The 14,508-nt window shown below is 40.2% G+C and overlaps 1 protein-coding gene across 1 annotated transcript in view; it reads left to right on the forward strand.

Moving 5' to 3' along the window:
* Positions 1-9,303, forward strand: part of si:ch211-113g11.6 (uncharacterized protein LOC559008 homolog) — a 34,321-nt gene extending 25,018 nt beyond the window's left edge. Inside the window, exons 11-14 of the mRNA XM_040117765.1 lie at positions 5,390-5,505; positions 6,457-6,629; positions 7,137-7,192; positions 8,957-9,303. Coding sequence (XP_039973699.1) covers positions 5,390-5,505; positions 6,457-6,629; positions 7,137-7,192; positions 8,957-9,303 — 692 coding nt within the window. The remainder of the gene's footprint in view (positions 1-5,389; positions 5,506-6,456; positions 6,630-7,136; positions 7,193-8,956) is intronic.
* Positions 9,304-14,508: the final 5,205 nt, after the last annotated feature.

Genomic DNA, 14,508 nt, shown 5'->3' on the forward strand with positions numbered 1-14,508 from the left:
GAGGCACACATCTTTTTCATTCTGGTCCCAGTTGTCTGACAAAGTGGTGCATTTGGAGGCTTAAGGATCTCACTTTACATCGTTGACCTTGAACAAACTGGCAGGGCAGTGTCATGCAGTTTACAGAGTCCTAATTAGCTACATAGCTTACCGTGTACTTAATGGTGTTAAACCTGTCTAACTAATCTTGGTGGGACGTCCACTGCAGACAGAATACTGCTGAATTTGACAAAGTAAATTTCTCTGTCTTTTGATCACCAGCCAGTGAATAATTTAGCAGAATTAATGGATATAATAATAACCAGTTACTTCAATATCTGTCATCTTGAAGAGGTGGCAGACAGGGATGTTCAGTCATGTTCAGTGACTCAAGGTAGTGCAGTGGTTCTGCCAGAGTGTTTCATAGAGTCAGTGTTTCCTCAAAAAACACATTTAGCTCATTTGTTAAATAAAAAAGTTGTCGTTCCTTGATTATATAACTGACTGGCTGGCATTTTTACAGACATTTAAAGCTCTGCATTAAGAAAGGGACTGTTTCTGGTACTGGCTGAAATGATGAAATACGATCCGGGAAGGCTGGTTTGATTAAGATATTAAAGAGTGTCAAGGCTAATCGGACTTCAAAACCCCACGCCGCAGTTTGTAATACTATGAAATGGGATTTTAAAACTCTGAAGGTCTTGCAGATTGACAGATAAACACCTGCCAAAGTACTCAAAACCACCTTTGTGGTAGTTCCCACTTATCTAAGTGTCTCCAGGACAACATTTTGCCATGATGATAAACACCCACACACACACACACACACACACACACACACACACACACATACACAGACTCACACAGTGAAAACAATACGTCACGGCTGGTATCAAAGGCAGTTTAGACCAAGCCCAGATTTTTCCAAGAAGAAGAAATGATTCCTGCCAGAGATTATGGTATTATCTAGAAATAATACTGCGCAAGAGTCCTGTGAATCTAGCACCTCTGTGAGAATGTACTGAGGCACAGTGTTGTTTTGAGCTCTATGCTAACGTTAGCATGCTACAATGCGACCAAAGCAACATGCAGACGTGTAGCGGGTAAACGTTTACCATGTTTATGCACCATGTGTGTACCATGTCGATCTGAGATTTGTTGATTCAAATGCAAACATTTGCTAATTAGCCAAGATACAAAGTGTAGCTCCAGCTTATGGGAAGGCCATTAGTCTTCCAGGTATTTGATCGTAAATCAAGGTACTGGACAAATTAAAGTTTTGACCTGATGATGGCTCTGAGGAAATTTCATAGGATCACCAAGTTACAGCAATCCATACTGAGGCAGCATGAATATCTGAACCAAATTCCAGAGCAATCCATCCAATAGTTGTCAAGAAATGTAATTTAAAAAAGGCAAATGTGAACTGCTGGCTGCATTTTTGTGGTGCTGGAGGAAAAAACGGGATCACCAAAATCAGGAAAGATACGTGTTCTGGGTATCATGAATATGTGTACTAAATGTAGTGCCAATCCAGCTAGTAAATGTTGAGATATTTCAGGGGATTAGTAAAGACTTAGACCTGCTGGTGGCACTAGATGACCGTCAGACCAAGATGGCCATTCAATCCAGCTGCTAGTGTGGCTGAAAAGAAATTAAAGACTAACATTCATTATGCAGTCACTCTTCACTTTTGTCAGCTTATGTTGCCTTACATCATCTGTTAAAAAATGATCTTGAACACACCGCAAAGATGTTCTCAATGTGCTTGAGCAGAAGTAACTAGTCAGTTGTCTGTATTCCTTTAGAAAAACTTAATGGATGACAAACAAGACAACAAGCCATCGTTGTTGTTATACGTTTGGAATATAATTTAAGAATATGTCCCATTTGTTTGACTTCTCAGCCTGTAGTGTTTGGCTTGTGCTACGGTGAACTGCCCGACAGTACCTTTTAAACATGCCCCGTTGGCCAAATGTCAGCTAAAAAGTGTCAGCTAGATCAACAGCGCTGGCCACATTGTGAAATGTAAGGTTAGCTGCTGAAGTTCAACAGCCCAAAGACATCTGACTGTGAACATGTGTCAGGGGCCTAAACAGTCACTTAGAAAAAAAGAACCAAAGGAGGTATGAAAGATTGTAGACCTTTGAGAGCCAGAGGAGAAACTGGGGAAGTTAATCTCTGATGCTGGGAACTGTCGGAGACGGAACAAGAGAACGGGCAGTAGGGAAAGATTTCTTATCCTTCAGTAACTGACAGCTGACCACCAGAAGAAATAAAGCTGCTTGGACTATTTCAGTCATGGAGGCGATACAGCAGAAAGCTTCCCTCGGGGATGGAAGAAATGTCAGAGCAATACACTAGTTTCAAATTGACTTTATGTTTGAGATTAGTAGCTATTTTCTTTTCACAGATTGTGGCACTGGAGGTAGCGGTAGTTTAAGGGTTAGAGTCGTAGGCCAATGTGGCACCCGACTGGGAAAAATATGAATTGGGGAAGTGAATGACTGTAACTCAGTGTTAATGTGTAGAGGTTGCATTTTAGAGAAAAGGGAAACATAGCTTGTTAGTAAAGAAAGAAAGTTAAAATATTAAGCCCAGCTGGAAAAATGTGTATATTGGCTGTTGGCCCTCTGTCCAACAGTCAAAGCTTTTAGACAATGAGTAAGTGTAACTGTTTGGGTGTAAAGCGTAGTAAAAAAGGTGTTTACTGCAAAAGAATATGTGTGTTCAGCAGATACCACAGGAGTTCAGCACTGTAACCCTTTTTCCGCTCAGAATGTCTTGCTGCTATCTTTGTGCTGATGAACTGTTTTGATAAAAGAGCTGAAAATAGCTGTAGACAAGATTAAAGAATCATATGCGGGTAAACCGAACAAAATGGGGACTGTTATCTTTGGCTACAGAGAAAAAAGATGTGAAGTTTATGAAAAAGAGACAAGGCAGTTTCAAGACAAAAGAAGACTAAGTGACAGCAAGAACCTGCCAGCCTAATTACAAACGATAAAGTTCCTTTTGGAGGGAGCATTCAGGAAATGAAGATGTGAGATAAAAAGATATCACATTTTCACTGTGGAGGAGGAAAAATAATCTTAGATGTGACAAAAGTCAAAACAAGTTAGAACATCTTTCTGCAGGGAACCGTTAAATCTCTCAAGTCATTATTTGGGAAGGAAGGAGTTATTGTCTGGATGCAGATCATTGTAAGGGAGTGCAAATAGTAATGGTAGAAGGACATTTTCATTGACTTTCAGTCCAATGAAATTAACGCACATTCAGCAGCAAAAAAGGTAGTAGTAATTAATTAATAAACTGTGCAGAGTAAAAGACTGTAAATAGTCAATGAGAGTGATGCTACACTCAGCTGGCTGGTAGTGTAATAGCCTATTGCACAAAGCAGAGTGATTGCTCACAGCTACAATAATGACTCCTCCCTCCATTCAAAATCAAGCTGCTTTCCAGACAGCACTACTGACCACCGGTGCAAAGCTGACCACAGGCGTTAGCAAATCCAAGCGAACCTGCGGGCCTGCTGGAGCTGTTTCTTTGGAAAACGTGAAACCCAATTCATGAGGCAGACTTCGTTTGGACTGAAACAAAGTTAGAGCAAATATTCACGCAGACGTGGTGCTGCGACCCCGTCTTATGTTCATTCGTGCAGCACTGAAAATTATTTTTCCATGTTGAAAACACAAACAAACAAGTCCCAAAAGCAGAATAATTAGCCAACATATAGCTAACAGAAGCTACGCTAGTGTTTCAGCTAGTAGTAATGAAACACTTGATGAAATTAAGAACTTTCATTTTTTTCCCTTCACTTAGCGTCTGTATTAGGAGCAGAAACAGAAGTTTTTGAACTTTGATTGTCGCTAACTGGACTGTTTCCCTACAGCCGCTGGTCAGGCACATTCCAATGCGGCTAACTAGGCTATGAGGGCCCACCAGTTCGGTAACTATAACTGGTCCTACTAATAGAGCTGTCAGAGATTCGCTTCCAGAAGTATTTTTCTCACCATAAATTCAGTTTTAAAAATTTACTTAAAACTAGAACCTCAATGTTGCTGAACCTATGAGAACCTCTTGTTTAAGTGTTTTAATTATGGCGGGGTTAGACAGGGCTTATGCTATGTTCACGTCACGTAGGAGGCATGGTAAGGATGGGAGAGATTCCCATGTTCGCAACTCGAGACCATTCACATCGTCAGACAGCTCAAGATGGCAGCTGGGCTTTGCTCCCAAGCATCAACATTTTGGGTCTTGAAAAACTGTCATGGCTAATGGGTTTCTTCCACCCTGTCTACCTTCAGTCTATCAGGAGCGAAGACCTTACCGCCCTTCCTGAACACACACCTGTAAAGGATTCCCCTTTTATTTCAGCCAGAAAAACAATTTCGGAATACAATTGATGTAGGAAAATTGCTCCCACAGCGACTTTTTAACACAATGACCAATTATTTAGAAGTAATGTAGAAACAGAAGAAAACAGAAAGAAACAAGTCCCAGATTTACAACTAAGTGTCTCCTGTTGCTATTCAGTTTTTTATGTGCTGGAATATCACCTGTCTGCTGGTTTGCTGGGTGGTCATTTGATTAAGCACAAATTCATTTAGAAAGTAGCAACATGGAAGCACAAGTAAAGTAGCGCAAACCAGTTGACATGCAAAGGAACCTTTGAGGGCCCTGATGTTAATGGCTTGTATTGCACAGTTAGTAATCCAGATTTCATACTACAGGGTTATGGCCAGTGTTTACAAGTGATTTAACTTGTTTCCATTAGCTTGGTATGTAAGAGAGAACTCATCTGCTGTTATAATGGAAAAGATCTCAGCCAGAGGCCAGAATAGAAGCTCTAGTATATTGAATGCTCCATCATTTCTGTCAGGAACAAAACTTGGCAGTGAAGTTCTGCAACCGGTCCAAAATTGAGCCAGAATCCAAAAGTTACTTGATTTCTGCTGCTGGATATATTGAAAGAGTTCTGCAGAACTCAACATATCTACTTCACCCCAGCCTTAGCAGCTGGAGTAACAAGTTTACTCTGTTGTAATAGCCAGTACTGTGGTTTTGGATCCATACACTGAGGTTAAACAAATACAGTTATAGTATTTCTCTTTACAGAGCAAATCTCCAAAACTCTAGTCTGCCGTTTTGCCTTTGGCCATCTTTCCTGCATTAAAAGTGGAAGCCGTCCCGAGTCAAAACCATGAATGTATAAAACACTTTGGACTCCACAACAAGGGCTGCAACACAGCAAAACCAGAAGCCATACATTTTGACATATGACACCAAGAATGTGTGTTTGGTTTTTTTTGTATACGTGTGCACTCTCACACGGGGTGTAGAAGACTGCAGACCTGTGATCTATCCCTCCACTCCATTTACAGTGTCTTCTCCTTCTTCATTTCTACAGAACAAGGCAAAGTTCTCAAAGTTCTTCACACCAGTGAGGGGGTCTTCATCATATCTCAGTACTCCCTGTTTCACAATGAGGGTCCCGTTCTAAACATGGCCATTGACTCCCAAAAGGTATGAGGAATAGTGTGTGGTAGAGGGTGGAGGGCAATGTTAGTTGCATCCTGCTTTCAACAATAAATATTACATCAGGGCTTATACAATGCTGGGGAAGGCTGCATGCCCCCCTTCCAATGTGGAAGGAAGATTAATTAAACTGTGGCTGTTTATCGTAGCCATATTGTGACAAGCTCCAGTCTCAATCAAGGGAGGAAAAGGGGAAGGAGGAAATGTAATTTGTATTTTTTAGCATTTTTTCAGAAGTTCAGAGCTGAATCTAAAACAATTCATCTTTTCATTAAGGGTTTTTCAAAAATGAAGACGACCGTAGGGAATATTGTTTCCGCGGTTTCCACTCTGCATTATTTTAGATGAACTTAATTTGGTGGCTTTTCATTCAAGGCTTTTTCCGAAAGAAATGCACATAGAAAAACATAAAAACCTTTCATATACAAAAAATGTATTTGTATTCAATTTGGCATTTCTTGAATAAAAAAATGTGTCATGCATTATGAATTCCCCATTTATTTCTATTATATCATCTCGACTAATTTCCAAATTTTGCCAGAATTTCAATTTATAAGATGAATGGCTTGGGTCCTTTAGGCCTGGTCATCTAATGAATGAATAAGGGAATGAATAAATCTGCGTATATGGAAGAATAAGGCTCTTTAAAGCCTCATTTGCGATTACTGACACCAGTCTTCACAAAATATTAAATATTTGCCAGTCATGTCATTCTCCATATTATAGAAATTCCTTATTTTGGATTTTAATTGAGGGTTTTACTGTTCCATGTTGGTTTGAAAGCTGTTTCAGAGGCTCTGCTATAATAAAGAGAAGACAAATCTGTGAAGAAACTGACTCTAAGTCCACACTTTTGAATAATTGCACGGCACTGGCTGATTTATTCCGGTAATACTAAGTCCAAAAGACACATTCTCTATTTCATCTGTTCTCCCTTAGGGACACCTGTATGTTGGTACAGCGATGGAGGTCCAGCGACTGCCATTGGCCGACTGCGGTCGCTATGGCGACACATGCAGGGAGTGCATCCTTTCCCGAGATCCGTACTGCGGCTGGGACAGGGCCAGGAGGAAGTGCATCGCCATCCCGCCTGGATACAACGTCACGTCTGGGTATGATTAGATATGATGTCAGCGCTGCAGAACTACTGGCTGTTTTTACATGGGGTGATAAGAGAGGAGAGCACTCGAGAGCAGTTTCTACTCAGTATCAGTGCAGTCGGATCTAAAGCATAAATCTGCAATTACAGAAATAATGCTTTATGTTCTGGCTGAAAATCATTGGCCCGAGGTGATGAAACTTGCTTTAACTATAAAGAAACTGCAGTTCAAAGAAAAACTTGATGATCACCAAAATCACCAAAGATGCATGCGGAGCTGAAAATAAGAGTTTTGACTTCATGTCTCTCAGTAAAGGGCTCTGGCTCTAACGAATATTGTGCATTTTCCAATTTTAAGAAAGAATATGAAAATCAATCACGTGCTGTAATGAGCATCTAGCTGAGCTTTCTCCTTTTCCCGACCTGACACTGCTGAATGAGTTGTGGATGTGGAGACTCATAAACCATTTGGGAAACTATTCAATGCTGCTAATTTGTCCTCTCTATTATTTTCCAACAGGGTACTCATTCAGAATCTGGACCATTCGAACTCCTCAGTTTGTGGGGAAGCAGCTGGTGAGCCCTTATCTACTCTCTCCCACTCTCTCTGTAGCTTAATTAAAGCAAAAAAGGAACCTTTCTGAGCAGCTAGAGTAAAAAGATGATTATCATATAATTGAGCAGAGTCCAACAACCCACAGAGAGTGATTTTTTTTTTTTTTATGTAATGGCTTGCCCTGTTTCAAAGCTCAAAACCCAGTTATAACCTCAACTAATAATGACAGTTGCTCCCCCCTGAAGCGAAGGCTGTCTCCTAAAGTGATCAGATTTTAACATTGCATTTATTTCCAGTTGTGTCAGTGGTTACAATAACAACTTTCGGTCTATTTCCCCAGAAAATAATATTTAGAGGCAATGAGAAGCAATCTGTTTTAGTCTTTTAATAGTATCTTGGAGGAATACTAGAGCAGCAATTACAGAAATCACTGCGCAGTTTCATTCAAGGCTTTACCATATTTATTCTACATTATTCTTTATTCTAAAGTTATTAAAAAACACAAACATATTGATTCTGAAACAAAGTTTCATAGTTTACTTTTCACTACACTTGGCAGGTAGGTTGTTCCAAGCATCTTGGAGAACTTGCCACAGTTCTTCCATGGATTTAGGCCTCAGTGTCTTCTGTCTCCTCACGTAATCCCAGACTGACTCCATGATGTCCGGGTCAGGGCTTTATGGGGTCCAGACCATCTGTTGCAGGACTCCTTGTTCTTTGTTGTCTCTGAAGATAGAGTTCTTTATGACTCTGGCTGTGTGTTTGGGCTGGTTGTCCTGCTGCAGAATGAATTTAGGACCGATGGGACGCCTCCCCGATGGATAAGAAGATAAAGATCTAAAGTGCCTAAAACACTTGCACAGTGCTGTACATGGGATGGCTTCATTATATACATACATTCTTGTTGCAATTTGTCACTGTGTAACGGTTGTAATAAAGGGTGAGGCTAAAGCTACAGGCCCAGTCTACTATTGCAGTGTAGCTTGTTAGCCTTTGAAGTATTATAGTGCAGTCTTATAAAAAGTGCAAGATAGGACCGTTTCTTTCTAAAATAACATTGTTCAGATGTTTACTACATATACACACAATATGTTATTTGTTACACAGGCTCCCGTGCATTGTATGTGTCAAACCGGGCTTTTACTGACGTAACCTGTAAATCCACATACAACTGTAGATGGCTAACGATATGCCTTTTTTTTACTATGTAAACTAGTAACTAAGGTGCAGTCAATCACTTAAACCTGTGCACACATGTTGAAAAATTCACAGGTCTGCCGTGGTTAGTTAAGGTTGGAAAGCTCTGAATACACGAGCTCTGATCGGCAGAGGGGTTTTTTCTTTTCATTTTTGGTAAGTACAGAGGCTGGAAGACGACATGCGGAAACGTTTTCTCGATGTTTTGTTTTATTAAAATGAATTATTTTTATGTTGTGATGTCAGGGGGTAATAATGTGGGACCTGCCAGAAGGCTGTTATCATTTCAGTTCATAATGTGATTTAGTGCCGTGTGGTCCCAGACAGATTTGCAATTAATCAAATAACTGTAAACCCACTGAGCATAATAAATACTGGGCCCTTTAGGGACCCACAGTCCCTAAGGTAGTCTGGGAACCTGAGGTAGTTGCCTGCCCTTCCCAGCTGGTAATCCAGCCTTGGAAAAGATCCAGTGTTCTGAGCAGAAAATATAAAAATGATCTGGAAATGAGCTAAATCACTATTATTATTCAAATTGTCAACACCACATATTTGATATGAAAGTCTTTATTTCTTTTTCCCTACAGCTCTGAAGCAGCGTCAAAATTCACCCAGAGAAGTGGTGGTGCAGTCCAACACCTCCGTCTTTCTCCCCTGTCCTGTGCGCTCCTTCCACGCCACCTATCGCTGGGAGAAGGATAACTGTGTCAAGAACTACCCCTGCCTCTTCTCCGGGGACTTCTGCGTCCTGGGGCCGATCATCGACACGCCCCTCAAAGAAGGCCTATTCCGCTGCATGGCCACCGAGGACGGATTCAAGGTGGAGGTTATTTCCTTCAGGCTGGTCAACGATGGCAGGCTCGTGGCCGCCTCCCTGGCCTCCACCTTGGGGCCGTCGCTCCTGCTCGCTGTGGCTACTCTGTGGCTCCATTAACTGCAGCTAACGCTAATGCTAACCCCTCATCCTTACTGGCTCCCAATGACAGGAAAGACAAGGAGCCGCTGTTAGGAGGTTAGGTTCGCAGAGCATTGAAGTACACGGTTGGGTTGTACAGTGCCAATTCACCTTTTTCCATATCAAGTTTTAGAGGGAGTCCGGAAAATTTCAGTGTATGATGAATTCGGTTCTATATTTTTAGCATAAAGCAACATATCTGCGGCTGTGGTGGTCTTAACAGGATCAGAACTGGAACATACATACGTTATTTTACTCAAATTAAAGTGACTAGGAGTTACTGTCCATGAATTGACATGTCTTGCGAGTTCAAACTTAATTCTACCATAATTAGGTGCTTTGCGAACCTTTCCTCTCTAACTCAAAAAGATAAACATATCCTATGAGTTGGGCAAAAAAAACCCACCAATACCAGGCCAATTCTTTTTACCATTTCTCTACTTATTTTGAAATTGACTTGATTGTGCTTATTCGTGAATACGTAAACCTTTAATACTGCTCTTACATCTTATCATTCATCTTGTTAGACTTCATCGGTATAGCTCATTCGTACTTAAAAAAATGTCTGGTATTGAGATTTAAAAAGCCTTAACACTTCTGGGACATAAACTCCTAAGCACAATTTTGCAGTTGAAGCAGAATACTGCAGACTCAGTTGGACTTGGCGCTATAATTAGTGCAGCTGAGTCTAACAACATCACTGGGAGGAAGTGTCAGCTTTTTGACAGGAAGTAGGCGGATGGGCAAGAGCTCATTCTCGAACATCACTGTGTCTCAGCACCTCCTCCTCAGACGAGGCAGTTTCTTGCACCTTTTTATCAGATGGTGTCAGACATTGTTATTACGCCTTGTTCACAGCTTTGTCCGCTCTCTTTCTTTTTACATGCCGTCGTCTTTTTTCCTCCCCAGATCATCAGAGCAAAGCACTCGCCCTAACAGGATGTTGAAAACACAACATCGCCCACAAGTCCTTAGGAAAAAAGTCACCTACTGTTGGCAGTAAAGAGCATACTGCCCTCAGAATCTTTGAACAGGAACATCTTAAGCATAAAACCATTGAATAATTCAATTAATCGCTATCAATCTATGTGAAAGTGTAAATTCTGGATATTTTCTTTGAGGTCATTTATTGTGGAGAGACGGTGGTTACAAGTTATGTCAAACAGCGGTGATTATTTTGCTAATTCTGGGTACGTCGTTCACGGACAAAGATCAGGTTTTTTGGGAAATAGAGTGGACAGCAACAAAGAGGAGCTAATTTGCCTCAAATGACATCCGATTTCTGCCAACCCAGCAATGCATAAAGATGTGAACAAGGTGTTACGCTATAGCAATTAAAAAAAAAAAAAAAACCATACCTACATTATCATAAGGGCAGATGAAGCTAAATGGAATTGTATAGTGGAGTTGCATTTCATAGTTTGCCAGGAGAAAAAAAAAAAGGCTTGTAATTAGATCTGTGACGTATGTTCTGTATTTTATTGCTCTGCAGATGCTGATTTCTACCATTGCTGCCTACGTACGTGACAATTTGTCTTGATAGTTCGGGTTTTTATGCCATAGTTAGAACGTGATATGTAACCATTGACTGCTTTGCCTCTTTCCCCAGGGACATCAGTGCAAATACACACAAAAGTGGTTATTTTTTCATACGTGTATCTTTATGCTGTGAGACAAATGGCTTGACAGATTCCAGCAAGATGCTTCACTGATGTACAGCAGCAACCACAACCGGCGGCGAGAACAGTGGCTTTAGGTGTAAACTTCATGCAACAGACGCGCCTGCAGCATCATCTTTTAACCTCTCCTCTGATCACAAAAAATATTTTGAGAAGCTAGATTAAAGCTGAAAGTAAAAAGAAAGAGTTGTGACTGTAGCTGCAGTTCAACAGCATTGAAATGCCAAAAACTATGCCAAGCCTTATGAATACCGATCAGCTGACTGGAGAAGTAGGCTTGGGTGGTGATGAATTATGCAGTGGATTAGCATGTTCTCCAGAGCTTTGAGAATTATCATTCAGTAATGTTACATAAATCTGTCCATGCTGAGCCTTCCACAGTGGCAGAAATGTCATTAATAGCTAATTAGACAATGCAGCCGGCTCTCATGCACCGTACTTAAGAATTTATTTTACACCTTCAGGGATACGAGCAGCGAGCATGTTCTCAGATGTGATCATCTCAAGACAGTGTCATGTTTCTCACTCAGCTCGGTTATGTGTTGCTGCTCAGGGATCTGCTTGCTTTCCGCATTGCACTGATGCGGGCCACTGACTGTGCCAAAAGAAAAAGAAAAAAACTGGAAAAAACAAAGCTATGTTGAGCCGCCTCATTCACCCATTGCTCAATGCTTCCTCTTTCGTGTACTTGCAAAATCCCTTGTTCCTTACCTTGCATAATGTTTTGTGCCACACAAACCCTGAGCATGTGTACAACGTTGGTCTTCCCCACAACCAAATTCACAAACACAAACCTACTGCAGGTCTAACTCTAATGCATATTAATCGTCTTTGTGTCTCCGTTTCACCACCAGGGTGGGAAATTAACACCAGCCAACAGCCAAGTGCTGCTAAACATAGAGGCAGTTAATGAACTCCATTCGGCCATTCAGACTTTTGGCTGGAAACTAACTCGACATACACAGACGTGCCCCGAGGCATTTTTCTGTATAACATCGTCTATACTGTAACTGTAACTGCTGCGTGTATGTCACGATTTGACTCCGAAAGCTGCCATCACAAGCTACTACTAGAAAAGAAGCCTATGCTTTTCAAGCAGGCAAAGAAACCTGGTATCATAAGTCTCTACACTGTCCCAAGTCCATACTATATACTTGTTGAGTCTCCTCAAAAGAAAAAACAACAGATTGGTCATTTGTTCTACAGCCTGCTGTATTTACGTTTTCCCTAACAGGCTACGTTTTGCAGTCATGCGGATAATGAGTGTCCTCTGGAAGTAGGATGACAAAGTTACTGTTGCAAAAAACCTACGAGATAGCAGTGGGTGGTTGGTGGATGACATACAAAGCATGTGACTCTGAGAAGGTAGACCATGTTTCATGTCCCATTTCCTCCTATTGACGCCAGTTTATTTTAACCATGACCGTGATCTTGCAGATCGGAAACAGATCAGAAAAAATTCGGGAGGTGTTTTTGTATCAGTCATATGGGTCAGAAGGCACTGATGAACACAATTTAGGACTTAGGACTGGTACTAATAAAGTAAAATATTGACCAGCACAATCGTGGTGGAGGAAAACACTCAAATCCTTGGCTCGGCAAAAGTAATTCTAAAATCAAGTAAAAGTCCTGTGTTCAAAATCTTTTTTCAATTCTTTATTTATAGAAACATAAGCAAGTATGATCAGAATATCCAGATATGTTAAATATGGCAAATTACATATTCTTAATATGTTACATATATAAAGCAGGGAGCAATATTTCCGCTAAATTAAAACGAGTGTGTGTGTGTGTTTTCTGAAACTTTGGCTTCTTAGAGTACAAAATTTTTATCCAAATCATATTCCGCTAACTTAGCAGTAACTACAGCCATCAGATAAATATAGTGGTGTGAAAATGTCATTAAATGTATTCACAGTACTTCTCTGTAACAGTCTAGCATTTTTGGCAGTTAGGTACGCAAGAAGCTAACGTACTTGACCATATGTGCAAACAATACAATGTGCCAGTGGATGTCAAAACTACCTCTAATGTCAAATTTGAAAACATTTTTTTTTAAATACATTTATTTTTTTTACATTTACATGTACTGTGTTCATTTGGCAAACGTCCAAAGCTTTGTACAAGCAGATCAGAAATATTTTGGAGGATTTACTGCTGTCACTGGAGCCATCGCACAACCGTCCACAATCGTTTTACTATTTTATCTTTACATACTATAATCAAATATGATTTAAAAAAAAAACTTATTTCAGCTTTAATGCCTTGTGGGACGACAGTCTCCATCAACACCACACTCAAAAATCAAGCATTTTCCCAGAAAATCCTAAAACACAGAACAGGTATAGGCTATAGTGTGGATTTGGGACACAGGTCTTGTTTTCTCACCAGAAGAGATGGCCTTGTGTCACTGAGTATTAAACCTGGTCAATGAGGTGTTGCTGTGCACAGCTGATTGCATTTTCCCCTCGTCACGAGGAGCTCCGCTCCTCAGGCAGGTGGAATTAGGCCTCCATCACCATCTTTAACTGAACAGGGCTTTGCATTAATATCCACACTTTTCCAGCTAATGCGTGGAATTAAAACTTATTGCATTTACCAACAATTGCTGTCTTCAAACCACATCTTCACTCTGTTCAAGTCCTTGCTTTGATATGGATGCTCACACGGCTGCTATATCGAAATTCAGTTATCACTCTCTCACATCCGTCATCGTCAGCCAGTCTGATAAATGCTAATCTCCTTCAAAGCAAGCTCTTGATTTGCCTTCAGGAAATCATTTTGGTGGATCACGTTATCTGCTATAAGTGAATCAACGCTGAGGGAAGCGGGTCGCTGTTTTGTTTGCTCTGGGGTTGAGTGTCAAGTAATGTACATGATGTGTGCCCACAATTCTGTGTCTTGATATATCTAATTTTAAAAGTAACTTGCCAAACTCTATTATTAAAAAAAGAGATTTATATTGGTGCCATGCCAGTCTAATGCCATCTCATAACATGTATTTTTAAATAACAGATATCTATAGTGCAATAGATATTCATGTAACAAATCCATAGTGACATATGTTTCCCTGAACATGTGCGGTGAAAATTAATAAAATATAAGTATAAAGAAAGAATGTATTGTCTTTATTTAAAAGCACTATCAAACCGATTTGTCTCAATTTACCGTTGAATCTCAATCATTTACGCATTAATAATGATGTATGTTAGGGTAGTTTTAATGGGTATTGAAGTAGATAATTAAAGGATAAAATGATGTAATGTATCAAGGTATTTTAAAGGGATATAATCATGCAGAAAATCCTTTAAAACCATTAATATATTATAATCCATAATTTTATCCATCGATTTATCCCATTTTCTGGGGTAGCATATTAAATACCTGGCTACTGAGTTAACATATTATCAATATACACCTGAAAGTATTTCAGACCCTGAATGTAAACCAAAATCCTAACCCTAACCCTAAAATGTTTCAAGTAATTTAGATTAATGTGGAAATT

Source organism: Xiphias gladius, chromosome 22 (assembly GCF_016859285.1).
Source record: "Xiphias gladius isolate SHS-SW01 ecotype Sanya breed wild chromosome 22, ASM1685928v1, whole genome shotgun sequence".
NCBI lineage: Eukaryota > Metazoa > Chordata > Actinopteri > Istiophoriformes > Xiphiidae > Xiphias > Xiphias gladius.